General features: G+C 41.3%; 1 protein-coding gene across 2 annotated transcripts in view; it reads right to left on the bottom strand.

Moving 5' to 3' along the window:
* The window catches only part of FARS2 (phenylalanyl-tRNA synthetase 2, mitochondrial), a 468,718-nt gene that overhangs the window by 172,209 nt on the left and 278,777 nt on the right, over nucleotides 1-17,732 (bottom strand). For both annotated transcript variants that reach the window (XM_077269812.1, XM_077269811.1), the window contains exon 6: nucleotides 1,798-1,958. In XM_077269812.1, the coding sequence (XP_077125927.1) occupies nucleotides 1,798-1,958 (161 nt within the window). The remainder of the gene's footprint in view (nucleotides 1-1,797; nucleotides 1,959-17,732) is intronic.

Genomic DNA, 17,732 nt, shown 5'->3' with positions numbered 1-17,732 from the left:
CACTGTTTGGGCGTACGGTGGGGCTCGGAAGGGAGGGAGCACCATTTGACTTTTTGAATGCAAGATTGGCTGGAATCAATGGTGGCGCCATGTTGCGTTTGGAGACCCCTGATGTGCCTAAACAGTGGAAACCCCTCAATTTTAACTCCAACACTAACCCCAACACACCCCAAACCCTAATCCCAACTCTAGATATAACCCTAACCCCAACACACCCCTAACCACAACCCTAACCCAACACACCCCTAACCCTAATCCACCCCTAACCCTAACCACAAGCCTAATCTTAACCCTATTTCCAACCCTAGCCCTAATTCCAACCCTAACCCTAAGGCTATGTGCCCACATTGCGGATTCGTGTGAGATTTCTCCGCACCATTTTTTAAAAATCCGCAGGTAAAAGGCACTGCATTTTACCTGCGCATTTACCCCGGATTTCCAGTGTTTTTTGTGCGGATTTCACCTGCGGATTCCTATTGAGGAGCAGGTGTAAAACGGAATCTGCACAAAGAATTGACAAGCTGTGGAAAATACAACACAGCATTTCCGCGCGATATTTACCGCACCATGGGCACAGCGGATTTGGTTTTCAGTAGGTTTACATGGTACTGTAAACCTGATGGAAAACTGCTACGAATCCGCAGCGGCTAATCCGCTGCGGATCCACAGCCAAATCCGCACTATGTGTGCACATAGTCTAATCTAACCCTAACTCTAGTTCTAACCCTAATTCTAACCCTAATCCTAATCCTAACCCTAGCCCTAGCCCTAACCCTAGTGGGGGAAGAAAAAAAAAATGTATATTTTCTTTATTTTTATTATTGTCCCTACCTATGGGGGTGATAAAGGGGGGTTCATTTACTATTTTTTTTATTTTGATCACTTAGATACATTTTGATCACTGTGATAAAACCTACCTGGAACGAATCTGCCAGCTGGCAGATTCGGCGGGCACACTGCGCATGCGCCCGCCATTTTGGAAGATGGCGGCGCCCATGAAGAAGACGGATGGACACTGCGAGGCTCGGTAAGTATGAGGGGGGAGATCGGAGCACGGGGGGGGATCGGAGCACGGGGGGGTGGATCGAAGCACGGGGGAGCGGACAGGAGGACGGGGGAGCGGACAGGAGGACGGAGGGGAGCGGACCACAGTACGGGGCAGAAAGGAGGACTGGGGAGGCGATCGGTGGCGGTGGGGCGGGCAGATTAGGTTTTCCGGCCATGGCCGATGATATTGCAGCATCGGCCATGGCTGGATTGTAATATTTCACCATTTTCATAGGTGAAATATTACAAATCGCTCTGATTGGCTGTTTCACTTTCAACAGCCAATCAGAGCGATCGTAGCCACGGGGGGGTGAAGCCACCCCCCCTGGGCTGAAGTACCACTCCCCCTGTCCCTGCAGATCGGGTGAAATTGGAGTTAACCCTTTCACCCACAGGGACGCGATCCCTCCATGATGCCACATAGGTGTCACAGGTCGGATTGGCACCGACTTTCATGACGCATACGTGGCGTCAAAGGTCGGGAAGGGGTTAAGCAAGTTGAAAATGAAATGATCTCCAAAAGCCCTGAAGATGACACATTTCCTTTGTATTTTAAGCAAAAAAAAAAAAAAAAAATATATATATATATATATATACAGTATGTATATATATATATATATATATATATACGGTATGTTTTCATCTTTTACATTTTAAAAATAATAAAAAACCCAATATTTATGCGCAACTAGTTACCAATTTAGCAACAGTTAACACAATTCAATTAGCAAGACCCTAATCATTACTTACCTGAAATTGAACTGCCTGGTTGATGTTGGACACATGGAATTGTTTTAGGAAAAGCTCACTTTCACTCCAGAACAAGCGAATGTCAGGAATACTATAAAGAATCATGGCCAATCTCTCTAATCCAAGACCAAACGCCCATCCAATTTTGTCTTGAGCACCAGCTGTAACAAAAAAAAAAAAAATACATTTGAAAATCCAAAAGATTAGTACAAAAGATTTGAAAGGAAATATTTGTATCTGATATTCACAACACTAATGCAAAATATGTTGAAAACTCATCAATGGTGGAGACATCTTACATTATTTAGATCCAAAAAAATCTTCAGTTGACTTGACTTGGCTCGTCCTCATTTATTGGAAGAAACAAAAGCTACAGATTACTGCTAGCATCAACTCTATACATCACGACAGTCTAATGCATCAGTGTCCAGTTGCGGCAATGATTTGCCAGCACTGTATCTTGATCTATTACTAATAAGAAGTTTTACATTTTTTTTTTTTTTTTTTTACACTCTTCATTCCTAATCTTGTGATTTTGCTTAGCATTAATATGGCTCTGCCAGGAAGAACAAAACGATCCACTGCACTATTCTGCCAGGTGCTAGAAAATATTGTTTTTTAACTTTCCAAGTGGCAAACCTATTGCTGCTCCCCAAAAAAGGATATGTAAAAGCCAGATTCTCAAAAAAGCATTGCTTTTTCATTTTCCAAACATTAAACCAATTGCTGATCCAAAAAGAATCCAACAATTTGATGAAAAGTGTTTTATTAGCTGCCGTTTCTTCATTTTCACTACAAACAGCCTATTGTTACTCTCCCAAAAAGGTATGGTTTTTCTACCTTATAAACACGTATAAACATTGGCATGGCATGCATCTGACCCCCAAAAGGGGGAACTTTTTCACTTACATAACACACTGATAGATGGGCTGTTTAAACATTGACATTATTAAGGCTGCGTTTGTGTTAATGAGCTTGAAATGCTTTGAAGACAGCCCTAGGAGGCCTCAGATTGTTATTATACTGTGGGGGTCCCTTGCTGATTTTGTAAGTTTGTCCACTGACAAAGACATGAACAGTCTATAATTTTAAAGGTAGGTTAATTTTAACATTGAGAGATAGAATATCAAAAATGAAATCTAGAAACTCACATTGTATAAATTATATAAATTTATTAGCATTTTGCAGTAAGAAATAAGTATTTGATCGCCGTACCAACCGTTAAGAGTTTTGGCTCCTACAGACCAGTTAGACGCTCCTAATCAACTCGTTACCTGCACTACAGTCACCTATGGTCATACTTTGCACTGACGAGGGGCAATACCTCGAAACACTGTCTGCAAATTGAGATTCTGATTTGGCTTTTATCCTAAGTCATATGACAAAGCTCGTTAAAGGGTCAATATTGACTTGTATTGACCTCCAATAGGTCGAACTAGAGTTTAAGTCCACTTCCTGTCTGAAGAGACAAATTGCATATTTAATTTCCCACAAAAGCATGCAAGGAGTTTAAGTCTCCTCAAACCGGTGTGCCAGACATGGCACATCACTCTGCACAAGGAGGAATTAATTCCTCACCCAAATAACAGCTGTTTCAATTAAAGACTGTGCTTCAATCTACATATGAAAATGATGATCATTATCACACGTTTGGTATAATTGGTTACTCATAGAGTTGACAGTAATCATACAAAATCCCTGGCTTTGAGCAAGTGTACATAGAAAAATGTATACTGTTTTGAAGGCAAAGGGTGATTTCACCAAATATTGATTTGATTTAGGTTTATATTTTTTACATTGATTCTGCATTAAGTTAATTAATAAAAAAGTTTTAAAATATTAACACTTCCATTTTTGGAATATATTAATATTTATTTGTACATAGTGAATAGTATATAGTAAGCTTGCAGCTGTACAGGTACTGGATGAAGGGTGCTTAGCCTTGGTGGTGTGGAACCCAGGGAGATGGCTCTTGCACAATAGATGCTGAGAGGGTGGCTAATGGACACAGTATTTTGGGTTCAGTTTTTTGGAAGCACTGGTACAGCTGGGTGGGACTGGTCATTCCCATCCTCCAATCTAGGAGGTCCAGCTGGAATAAAAGAGCAGCTGATCTGCTGCACAAAAGTCTGGGAGTAGATGTGGAAACACCTCTGGGACTTGGGTTTGTGTGTGCAAAAGATGGAAAGACCTAATGTGTGCTCCTCAGACTCTGCTAGGGTATCAGACTTTAACTATAAGCGGCTGAAAAGCCCTGTTTTCGCATTGCTGTATGGACTTTGTTTTAGTTTATTTTCACCTTTATGTCAGAAAAAGGCAGTTTTTTTCATTTGTCCTGGAAGTTTGATGAACTACAATAAAACCTCCTGATTTTCCAGAAAGAGACTTTGTACCTGTGTGAATGCTACTAGCTGCCAGCAAGAGAGCGAATCCTTACAATATATATTTATTTTACTCACCTATTTAGCGCCATTAATTCCACAGCGCTTTACAGACGTCATCGCTGTCCCCAATAGGGCTCACAATCTAAATTCCCTATCAATATGTCTTTGGAATGTGTGAGGAAACTGGAGAACCCAGAGGAAACCCACGCAAACACGGAGAGAACATACAAACTCCTTGCAGATGTTGTCCGTGGTGGAATTTGAACCCAGCACCCCAGTATATTGTACTTTTTGGAAAGTCCTGACGCAGTTTCTAATTTGATCAGTAAAAAGGCTGTGAAAAAAACTTCAATGGAAACTTTATTTTACTTCAAAAACAGAGTGGACCAATTTAGAAGTTTCAAGTCATACAGATCTAAGATCCCATTAGCAGTCCAGGTCTTTATTATTTTTTTAACTTTCAGCATATAAACAACTCTCTCATATAATTAGTTTTCTATGAATAAACAGATTCCTATTGAAAGAATTTCCCTTTTTAAGCTTCTTAGATTGATTTTATTCCATTAATTAGGTTCACGTACTGTTTGGTAACAGTAAAATAAAACTGCCAAGTTGGTGATAAATTTCCTTTCTCTGCTGATTGGTGCGGATCCCCGTAGTCTGACCCCATCCAATCAGAAAGTTATCATACATCCTATGGATAGGTGACAATGATTTTCCACCAGACAATGTCTTTAAAAGCTGTTATCTAGCATTATTTTTTTTACTACAGGCATAAGAACTAACAGGCAGGTAGTTTAAAACTAGCTGCCTGCTGTGCCCGCAGAATTCTGCCAGCAAAAAACAGTCACAGACCACTCCTGCCGGCAATCAGTGACTTCTGCTGATGTCAAGTCAACAGAGAAGCGGGTTCTCTTCCGCTCTGCTCTGTTGACGATGCTGAATGCCAATGTGATGACGATTGGCAACTCTGGTAAAGCCGTCTGCCAGTGTACATATACATTTTTTACAGAAAGCTTTAATGCAGAGATACTATAAACAAACAAGTCAATTTAAAGGGTTATTTTTTACTTTCAAGAAAGTGGACCCCAAATGCCCAACATAGTAAGCAAAGTAGATATTCCCCCTCTCCAGGATCAGTGCTGGCTCCACACAACTGCTCGGATCTCAGTGATTTGGTTGTAGTGGTTACGTCATGTCGACAACATGCATCACCACTGTAGCCAATCACTGAGCTAAGTGGCTCATGACAACTACCTCACTATAGCCTCTGAGCTCAGTGATTAACTACAACGTCACGTCACCACTCACCGCTGCAGGAAAAACACCAAGATCCAAGCAACAACTGAGAGCCAGCACTTGGACCCAAGGAGCAATCACACAATTTGCTTTTCTTTTTAGGTATTTTACAGTGCTTGAGGTCCACCTTCCCCAAAGTGAAAAAAACCTTCTCTATATAGATGAGTTACAATGTTACATTATTTGTTTTACCAATGCACTGCAAGTATGATAATTATTTAAAAAAATTCTATGTTGACTAGGGTTTTCCAATATTTTAAGCACTGAAAAACCTTTAGAAAAAAAATCTAAAAAACCCATTTTTTTCAAAATATAAAAATGGCTAAAAACAAGTAATACACAAGCAGTTATAAATCATTGTACCAGAAAAACATTGCGTCCCATCAGTAAAATTAGACCAAAGCTAAGTTTTTCTGGATTTCAGACCTGATCCCTAAATTACAAATGGCTAAATCAGACCCCAAAATAAGTCTGACTCAAGTCAGAGACAAAAATAAATATATAAATAAATGAAAAATCATCTTTTAGTGTGGTAGAAAAAGCCAATATTCAGAAAAGAATTGGGAAAAGAAAATCCATTACAGAAAATTCTAGTCCACATAGTGGTTGTTGATCTTTTGGCCTTTGCGAGAGGCTTCCCTGTATTTGCTTATTCTCATTATGGTCTTCTGCTCTCCTTAGGGTTCTTGCTTGCACACAGATCCTAACACCAGCTATAGTGTCTGATGCAGAACACATTTTCTTTATAGCATATTTTTATATGTGCATTATACATATCATCACTTTCTAATAAGTAACATTATAGCGCCCAAGCAGCACTGGTATAATACCCAGGGCCCATGTGCTTGTAAAGTCCAATGTGGGGTAGACAAGGGGCCACTGTGACACTAGCCGACAGCCTACATTTACCCAGAACCTCAAATCACCCTACCTTATAGGCAACAACATAACACATACTGTAGCTTTCCGACAGGTGACCCCTAAACTTGAAGTGCACTTTACAAACTGACTGCAGAAACAGAATTTAGCACCCCAATATTCAGGTTCAGGGGACCTGTACATGCTTGGTGCTTCTATGAGCAGATAACAGTTTCCTTTATTAGGGTTCCACCACCTAATGACTTTGGTGTTCTAAGGTCACCATACACATTAAATCGCATTCGGACAAAAAAGACAATACCAATGGAACCATCAAATCTGTATGTAGGCAACCCAACAAATTAAGTCACGGGAGAGAAATACAGGACAGTATGAATTCAATGCCTGATCTGTTTGTTTCAGACGGAGATCAGACACTGAAAGGGAAGTCCGACGGTAGATTTATCCCTATAAACACATGAACACGCAGGTGAGACAGTGTGGTTATAGAGGAGTAGGGAGAGATAGTCTATCAGAGAGCTATCTAAGATATAGGGGCAGTGTTAGAGCAGACTGAATAAACTGTAGGAATCAAGAACATGAAACTCTCTTGATAGACAATAGGAAATTTGGTGGATCCTGAGGGACCTCACTCCTAATGTCACTGTTTAAATTGTCTTAACTTGTATTGAATTTGTCTGTCTTAACTTGTATTGAATTTGTCTGTATAAGTCCCCGCTTAATTGTAAAGTGCTGCGGAATATGTTGGCGCTATATAAATAAAGATTATTATTATTATTATTATTATTTGAAGTGATCTCATTTATAGCTCACTTAGATGAATAAAGAAAGTCTACAATCAAGCTTGCCAGGTTTATGTTAAACATCATAAAATGCAATACACACCACTTAAAGGGAACCTGTCACCCCAAAATCGAGGGCGAGCTAAGCCCGCCCATTCTGTAATGCTGTAGATAAGCCCCTGATGTATCCTAAAAGATGAGAAAAAGAGGTTAGATTATACTCACCTGTGCAGGCGGTCCGATCCGGTGGGCGTCACGGTCCGGTCCGGTCCGGGGCCTCCCATCTTCATAGGATGCCGTCCTCTTCTGGTCTTCATGCTTCGGCTCTGGCGCAGGCGTACTTTGTCTGCCATGTTGAGGGCAGAACAAAGTACTGCAGTGCGCAGGCGCCGGGAAAGGTCAGAGAGGCCCAGCGCCTGCGCACTGCAGTACTTTGCTCTTCCCTCAACAGGGCTGACAAAGTACGCCTGCGCCGCAGCGTGAAGACCAGAAGAGGACGTCATCTGATGAAGATGGGAGGCGCCGGACCGGACTGCGACACCCATCGGACCGGACCGGGACCGCCCCTGGGTGAGTTTAATCTAACCTATTTTTTCTCATCTTTTAGGATACATCGGGGGCTTATCTACAGCATTCCAGAATGCTGTAGATAAGCCCCTGATGCTGGTGGGCTTAGCTCACCCTTGATTTTGGGGGTGACAGGTTCCCTTTAAAAGGGGCTTTTCCACCATTAGAAGTGACAAAACATTGCTAGGCTTTGTCATCGCTTAAAGATTGTGAGAGTCTAACGTCTTAGATCCTGGAGAACGGCTCCCAGATAAGCATTAGGCAAAGAACTGCAACTCTGTTAGACTCCAATGAATGAGGCTGTTGCATGTATTGCACAGCACTTACAGTAATTGGGTGTGGAAATGGGCAGTGAAAAAATCCAAAACGGTTGCTGTGCTTCACTAGTGATATAGCCCTAGGGTGCATGCGTTAAAAAGAACAACACAATAACTTTTAACTTCTTGAATAAAAATCATTTCTGTTGTTTCAGAACTTTCAATATGTATCCTGGTGATTCTCTGCTAATAAAAAGTCAGACCTCAAAACTTTTGAAAAGATAAAGAAGCAGCATTTTTACTTCATGACATTTTTTTTTTGCAAAGAGTACAAGGAGACGTTAGAATACTGAAGGCAAAGATATGTCATTGCTGGGATTTTTCCTTCATTAATTGGGAACTACGTTGTAGAAAGTAAAGGGAAAAGAATCTTTTCAGTAAAATGTACAGGCACTTGTCTGATAAATTGCTGTAAATGACATGAATCATACAATGTGATAAAAGAAGATGCACAACTCAAGGCAAAAACCAGAGAACACACAGGAGCTTAACCTACAGACACTGGTGAATCAGAAAGCCAGTCTCAAGCCTGCTTTATTGAACTTTATAACTATGTAAGGTAACTTCCCAAGAAACTCAGATTTTGTGTTTATAACAGAATTACATTTTACCATCATAAGCATCTGCATGGCATCCCTGAACATTAAAGGGAACTTGACATGTCCCCAAATACTAATAACCTACAGCTGTAGGGTTTATCTTCAGATTAATAGCGTTAGGCCGGAGTCACACTACAGCGAGATACTGCCGAGTCTCGCAGGTTAAAACCAAGCTCTGGCACCTGTACTCCGGAGCGGAGCTGTGCAGCTCCATGTATTGCTATGCGGCCGCATGCTCCGCTCTGGAGTGCGGGTGCCAGAACTTGGTTTTAACCTGCGAGACGGCCGTATTTCGCTGTGTGTGATCCTGGCCTTACAATGCTGTCTGGCCGCCTTACTAAAAGCACAGCTACTAGGAGAAAATAAAGTTAGTTTTACCCAGGAGCCACTGTTTTTCAGTCATAGAGGAGTATAAGAGCTGGTACTATCATCGCTCACAGCATTGTGAATGGCGGCTATAAGCATTCCCCTGCACAGATGAGCTGCAAAAAGTTTATTTTTCGTTTGCATCCTGACCCTAGTTCATCAATATGGATCATATATTTAGTATTATCTTATTTAGTTACTATTTTCTATTTGGAAATTTATGGAATACATCTCTTCAGTAAAAAAAAAGTACAAGAGGGTCACCATCTTAGTCAAATTAATTTCCTGTATGATTAAACTCAATGGACTGTACCATGCACATGGCAAACAGAAGCTATTGTCACAGATAATGATGATGACTGCACAGCTCCTGTCTCACAGTTATAATGTAGCCTTCTTGACAATGTTTAGAATACAGAGGGGGAAATAAGTATTTGATCCCTTGCTGATTTTGAAAGTTTGCCCACTGACAAAGACATGAACAGTCTATAATTTTAAGGGTAGGTTAATTTTAACATTGAGAGATAGAATATCAAAAATAAAATCCAGAAAATCACATTGTCTAAATTATATAAATTTATTTGCATTTTGCAGTGAGAAATAAATATTTGATCCCTCTAGCAAACAAGACTCTATTCAGTAGGGGTTCATCAGAGCCCCAGTTATAGGGATCACTGGGGGCCATTGCGGATTGGTTATGTCCTATACTATAGATCGGGAATAACTTTCAAACTTGAGAACACCCCTTTAAATGCTACTATTAGAGATGGGCAGTGGCATTTAAATGGTTAAACAGCAGAAGGCATCAAAGCTAGTTCCAATTGCTGCTGTAACAGACTGGGTAAAACACAGCAGGCACCTGTCTTGTGTGGAGGGCTCGGGAGAGCTTCATATTCCCACACCCTGCCCATGATGCACCATTACATTATAGGAAAGGAAGATGTTAATCTGGTCAGTGAAAGCATCACCATATTTATATTAACAGAATTATCCCCTGTAAAATCGTATGACAATCTAATGTGCATAGAGGCCTTATAACAATTAAGAAACAGCAGCCTCAATAGATGTCCCCTCTTCTATTTGGAATAAACACATATGATTGGCTTACACGAATGTGTATATTTATGAGGTGGGGTACATAGTGTTGGAAAGAAAGCCATTGTCAGAATGAGCATTCGCTTATATGTGGCTTTAAGATTTATGGTGCATATACCTTTAACTGATCATCTCTTTATTTATTTTCAGTATTACATAAGTGAACAGGATCCAAGGAGTAACATTTCTCCTTATGGAGAATGACATGTCAAGCATGCCGAGATGAGGAGACTTTTAAGCCATAATACTCCTCTAGGAAATATGCAAATTGTCTCTTTAGAGAGGAAGAGGACTAGAACTCCAGTGCCACCTACTGGAAGTAGCAAAACTAACAGTCAATATTGACCCTTTAACAAGCCTTGTCATATGACTTAGGATGGGTCATACGGGTCAGACACCTCCTACGAGCCAAACCAGATCTCACACTTTGCACTGACGAGGGGCAGTGCCCTGAAACACAGTGTCTGCAAATTGAGATTATGGTTCTGGCTTATATCCTAAGTCATAAGACAAGGCTCAATAAAGGGTCGATATTGACTATCAGAATCGCTAATTCCAATAGGTGGCACTAGTGTTCTAGTCCTCTTCCTCTCTGAAGAGACAATTTGCATAAGTGAACATATAATCACTTTTTATATTATGGGCACTTATCCATACCCTTTCCATCGGAGCCATAAAGTTTTCTCCTTGGAAAGCTTAGTCCATTTAACATATTCATTAATCTGTAAAAAAAACAAACAAACAAAAAAAACCTGAAAAACTGAACATCATACCACAATCTAATGACTTTTTAAGGGGTTCGTAAGTGACGGTCACGGTAAGAAAGCCATTTTACTGATGCACTTATCGATTGCTAACAACTGAAATCTTGTTAAGAAAAGTAGCTAAAGGTAATATTATTTGGTCTTCTAAAGGGTGTAAAAACACGATATAGGAGGTCTGCACTTGGGACCTCCATTCTATGAGCCAGGATAGATAGCGGCTGAGCACAAGAGTCCTCTATAGTGGTAGATTGGAGCTATACTTGCCTTACAGGTAAGGATTATTCACATAACACCTGCAATGTAATACTACCTTCTACACCATTCATTTTCCAGAGTGGCCACATGAGAGACCATGAATATTGTGGAGGGTAAAATCAATAAACTAAAATTAATTCTGCTCAATATTAATATTAACATATTACTTGTAATTATAATTATTATTTTATATTAATATCATCACTTAATATTGAGCAGAATGAAGTATGCTTACAACCCCCTACATGTATGAGCCCCTTACATACTGTATGAGCCTCCACATACTGTAGCTCCTGTATATACAGTATGAGACTACACATAACCCCCTATATACAGTATGAGCCCCACATAGCCCCCTATATACAGTATGAACCCCGCATAGCCTCTCTATATACAATATGAGCTCTCATATAGCCTCCTATATACAGTATCAGCCCTCATAAAGCCCCCTAAATACATTATGAGCCCTCACATAGCCTCCTAAATACATTATTAATATCCACATTGCCTCCTAGATACAGTATGAGCCCCCACAGTCTCCCTATGTAAAGCATGAGCGCTCAGATCCTAGCGCTCAGCTTTGGTCTCCAGTGCACTGACTCATAGAGTTGAGCGAATATGTTCGGAATCGGTCACCAAATTTGATTTTGCCATATTCGTGCCATATTGGTACCCTATTCATGCCATATTTATGTTTGACGATCGATTCTGAACATTCTCGTTCATTTCTACTCCCACTGACTCCAATGATGTTCGGCTGTGTTCAGCGAATATTGCAAATACAATATTCGCTGCCGATAGTAATTGGAACCAAATGAGCAGGCGGCTCTGTCTTCCACCAATGTATTCACCGCTACCTGCATCCTGAAGTTGAGGATAGTGATGACTTTGTGAAGAGAGTGGCAGCAGATGGGCGAGGGCATGGTGAAACGAGGACCATTAATTCGGCCCTTTGGCTGTCTTGGTCCATGGGCTAGAGTGGAAACGCCAGAGTACTGGATGCACTTTGCTCAGCTTCTGTTCTATACTATAGTTGCTGCTGTAGGGGAAATGCTTGGCTGGACACAATTTAGCCAGGAAAATCAGCTGATTACCAAGTGCTGGACCCACGAAAATCATCAGTTTGACTAAGGGGCCACAGTCGAAAAGGGAGACTTATGCTTGGGGTGTGTGTCCTTGATACCATAACCTCCTTAAAAAAAAAAAAAAAAGAGGTTGTCAGAGACACAAAGGTTATCCTTACATTAACCTTTCAATGCTAAGACCTTCACTGCCATAAGCATTTCTTAACTGCTACAAATTAGCTTCTGAGATTACAGTTTGCATATTTTATATCTAATGTGTCAAGTTATCAAAAAGAATTTCTACAAATGTCTTTTTCAACAGTTATACTAGCTAAACAGCTTAAACAACAGAACATGACAAAAAAACCTTACAGTTTGTTATGAATGACTAGTGAGACAAGTGCGCCTGAGGCATAGCTTTAGGTGGTCTACAGCCACGGCTAGAAATTGCTTTGGACAAGCTACACACAACCATAAAGAGTACTTATTTTTGATCCTGTTTATGGCATCAATGGGGATAACATGAACAGAGATACTATGCATGTTAATATCAATTAAACATTGCAAAAACAGGGAGTCTTGTGACGGCCATATCAGGACTAATATACAGCCGATTAACACAGAAAAAACAGACCAGATAACATAAGAAGGAAAGGAAAAAAAGAAGAGATTGAAAGAATGATAAAGAAATAATGAGAGAAAGTAAGTAAAAAATGAAAAACGCGATAAAAAGAAAGTGATAAAAAGAAACAACGAACGTGAGAAAAAAAAGAAAGACAGGTAGATAGACACAAAGATGTCTGGATGGACCGAAAGACTGATCAATTACCATATCAACAGATTTGGCCTATTATTCTTAATTTAAAGGGAATCTGTCACCCCATTTTTGGTCTATAAGCTGCAGCCACCGCCATCAGGGGGCTTATCTACAGCATTCTACACTCACCGGCCACTTTATTAGGTACACCATGCTAGTAACGGGTTGGACCCCCTTTTGCCTTCAGAACTGCCTCAATTCTTCGTGGCATAGATTCAACAAGGTGCTGGAAGCATTCCTCAGAGATTTTGGTCCATATTGACATGATGGCATCACACAGTTGCCGCAGATTTGTCGGCTGCACATCCCAAAGATGCTCCATACAAGGCAGGATGGATCCATGCTTTCATGTTGTTTACGCCAAATTCTGACCCTACCATCCGAATGTCGCAGCAGAAATCGAGACTCATCAGACCAAGCAACGTTTTTCCAATCTTCTACTGTCCAATTTCGATGAGCTTGTACAAATTGTAGCCTCAGTTTCCTGTTCTTAGCTGAAAGGAGTGGTACCCAGTGTGGTCTTCTGCTGCTGTAGCCCATCTGCCTCAAAGTTCGACGCACTGTGCGTTCAGAGATGCTCTTAGGCCTACCTTGGTTGTAACGGGTGGCGATTTGAGTCACTGTTGCCTTTCTATCAGCTCGAACCAGTCTGCCCATTCTCCTCTGACCTCTGGCATCAACAAGGCATTTCCGCCCACAGAACTGCCGCTCACTGGATTTTTTTTCTTTTTCGGACCATTCTCTGTAAACCCTAGAGATGGTTGTGCGTGAAAATCCCAGTAGATCAGCAGTTTCTGAAATACTCAGACCAGCCCTTCTGGCACCAACAACCATGCCACGTTCAAAGGCACTCAAATCACCTTTCTTCCCCATACTGATGCTCGGTTTGAACTGCAGGAGATTGTCTTGACCATGTCTACATGCCTAAATGCACTGAGTTGCCGCCATGTGATTGGCTGATTAGAAATTAAGTGTTAACAAGAAGTTGGACAGGTGTACCTAATAAAGTGGCCAGTGAGTGTATAGTGCTGTAGATAAGCCCCCGATGTAACCTGAAAGATAAGAAAAAACAGTTAGATTATACTCACCCAGGGGCGGTCCCGATGTGGTTTGGTCCGATGGGCGTCGCGGTCCGGTGCCTCCCATCTTCATACGATGACGTCCTCTTCCTTGCTTCCTGACGGCGCTCCTGCGCAGGAGTACTTTGTCCTGTTGAGGGCAGAGCAAAGTACTGCAGCGCGCAGGCGCCGGGAAAGGTCAGAGAGGCCCAGACCCTGCAGTACTTTACGCTGCCCTCAACAGGGCAGACAAAGTACGCATGCGCAGGAGCAGTGACAGGAAGTAAGGAAGAGGAAGTCATCGTATGAAGATGGGAGGCACTGAATAGTAAATATAGAAAAACTGACTGAACAGCCATCTAGTCTGAACTGGTGCATAACCAAAAAGTCTTACATAGCAAATAGATAATGGCTGCACTCAAGTTTATTGTGCTAAAGCAAGGAAATGTGCAATACATGAAATGTGAACAGCATAATGGCTTGTGAAATTTATGAAAAAACACATGAGATTTTTAGCACAAAATTTGGCCAAAAGTTGTGAGCCCATTCACCAAACGTCAAGGTAATCTCAGATCGAATGGGTAACTAACCTGTCTGCCTAGTGTGAACACTTACCTATGGCTAATAAAATGGTCAAGCCTGCATTTATAGAGGAGGTTAGAACCAACTGTGTTTGGATGTAATTAAAATCACAGCATGGTGAAGGGCGGGGCGTTCAAGTCAGAAACCGCAATAAATAGTAAATATAGAAAAACTGACTGAACAGCCATCTAGTCTGAACTGGTGCATAACCAAAAAGTCTTACATAGCAAATAGATAATGGCTGCACTCAAGTTTATTGTGCTAAAGCAAGGAAATGTGCAATACATGAAATGTGAACAGCATAATGGCTTGTGAAATTTATGAAAATGGGTAACTAACCTGTCTGCCTAGTGTGAACACTTGGTTAGTTACCCATTCGATCTGAGATTACCTTGACGTTTGGTGAATGGGCTCACAACTTTTGGCCAAATTTTGTGCTAAAAATCTCATGTGTTTTTTCATAAATTTCACAAGCCATTATGCTGTTCACATTTCATGTATTGCACATTTCCTTGCTTTAGCACAATAAACTTGAGTGCAGCCATTATCTATTTGCGATGGGAGGCACTGGACCGCGACGCCCATCGGACCGGACCGCACCGGGACCGCCCTTGGGTGAGTATAATCGAACTTGTTTTTCTTATCTTTCAGGTTACATTGGGGGCTTATCTACAGCATTATAGAATGCTGTAGATAAGCCCCCTGATGGCGGTGGCCTTAGCTTATAGGCCAAAAATGGGGTGACAGATTCCCTTTTACAATTATTAAAAACAAACTTAGGTTCCGTTCACACTTTTTTTTTCAGTTTTTTAGGAATTAATGGAATCAAAGGGTTATTCTGAAGTTCTTAAATTGGTAAAAAAAAGCAACTTTACCATTTACCTCTTGCTAATAATCCCCTTGTTTTTCAAGAAAGCAGGGAGTTTTAATTTTATTGCAAACTGCTTGTTGCCAATGTTACAGGCCACCTTTGCAGTATATCAGCAGTGGCAGGTCTCCTAGGGAAAGATACTTACCTGCTGTGTCTTACAGAGCTTGTGCTTCTCTAACGCTGGTCAGATGCTTCAGAGACATTGTGTTCCCTGATGATGCAGAGGCAAAGTGGTCTGCTGTTTGTGCTTACAACATGGGCGAGCATACTGTTAGGAGCAACAGCACAACAAAGCAGCTGGTCCGAGCTGCCAATCAGGAATGCATCCGATCCTTGCAAACAAGAAACCTGGAGTCTGGAGAGCTAGGCTCTCCGGAAAAGCCAACCTATGACAAACTTTTAATATTTTACAAATCGATTATTATGTGGTCTAACTAATTTCCACTATATGTCGTATTTCAGAACAGATAAAAGGGTTCTGCATACTGGACTTGTCCTTCTATTCTAAAAACGGACACATAATGGAACATAAACACCTTATAAGAGACCCAATATATGAATGACACTCCTAAATAAATTATACAACCTACAAAAAGTAAACAGGAGTAACACCGCCAATGTAAAATATTTAATTTTTACTTATTTATTAAGTGATTTTAATAAAAAACAGAAGTAAAAACAGAAATCAAACAGAGGCAAAGAACACACAGGATATTCTACAATTAGTTGTAAATATTCATCTGGATAGTATGATTTAATAGAAATACATGCCTAGTACAGACCACCTATTATGTACAATGGCACAATAAATATAAATATGGCACAATAAAGTAAGTGTCACAAATCAAAGGTATAAAGGTATACACATAAAAAAGCAGCTCTAGAAATTGTTATGGTTGTGGACAGGGTTCCTTCCCTGTCCTCTCAGGGTTAATTTTTAAAACCTCCTTCTGGTTTAGGGAGGGCTATATTTACCCGCCTTCATTTGGGGATCCTTGATAGTGATACATTTGTCTTGGCTGTGTGTCCGGCCCCTGGTGTGCTTGCATACTGTTGTCAGGTTGCATTCTTGTGTATGACTCAGTCTGTTTTCTCATTCTGTGCTTTTCCTTGTGACTCTGTGCTAATTGTCTGTTTCTGGCTCTGACCTTCGGTTTGGTACTCTAACTTTCCTCCTGTCTGCCCCGTTTGTATTGCACCGCTATCTTCGGCTTCCCGACCTTTTTGCTTCGTCCCGACCACAATTATGTCTCACCCTTTTGGCACTACACCGACCTCCCGGCTTTACTTCGGCACGTTCAGACTACTCTCCGGCTCCGCCGGTCACCGCCCCCACTCGGCGTCTGTCTCTGCCTCCGTCCGTGCAGAGTTCTTCTCCTTCTGGGGGTCGAGGTGAGGGTGCCACAGGTGTTTCCCTAATATTCCCCGAACCACCTGTTAAGTTGCCTGACATCTTTTCTGGGGATAAAAAAAATATTCAGGGTGTTCAAAGAAGGGTGTTAATTGTTTTTCTCCCTGTGTCCGCACGCCTATGGGAATGACAGCCAGAGGATGGGAATTATTATTTCTTTATTAAGGGGGTCTCCACAGGTTGGGCTTTTTCTCTCCCTCCACTCCAGAATGTATGTCTGTGGATCTGTTTTTTGAGGCGCTTGGACATATTTATGATGAGCCTGACAGAGTGCATCTGGCTGAGGATATGGTGATGAGTGTGACACAGGGGAAGCACTCAGCAGAGTTGGTGGTCCCGATTCGACTACCACTTTTGTTGACTGTGGATCCACCATCAATTTAATTGACTCTCGTATTGTGACTCTTTATAAGATAGGGACAGTTAGGCTTGAATCCCCTGTCAAAGTGGTGGCTATTGACTCCTCTCCTTTCACCCCAGGGGGAATCTGTTTTGTGTCTGAGGTTTTATCACTAAGAGTGAGTCCTGCTCATGTGGAAAACATAAGCTGTTTTGTCTTGAATAATTTGCCTGCAGGTCTAGTTTTAGGTATGCCTTGGCTTCAACGCCATAACCCCGTTATTGATTGGGTATCTGGGGAAATTGTCCAATGGGGTCCAATTGTACCAGTCTGTGTTGCAATTCTGTGCCATTGTCCACCACTTTAAAATCTGTATCTGTGTCGTCTGTCAGTCTGGAGGGTATTCCGGAGCACCTAACAGACTTTGAAGACGTGTTTTCCGAAAGGGAGATTGAGGCACTACCACCACATAGACCTTTCGATTG

This window comes from Ranitomeya variabilis, chromosome 6 (assembly GCF_051348905.1).
Source record: "Ranitomeya variabilis isolate aRanVar5 chromosome 6, aRanVar5.hap1, whole genome shotgun sequence".
NCBI lineage: Eukaryota > Metazoa > Chordata > Amphibia > Anura > Dendrobatidae > Ranitomeya > Ranitomeya variabilis.
The sequence above is the reverse complement of the archived record's forward strand: the minus strand, read 5'-3'. Positions and strand labels throughout refer to the sequence as shown.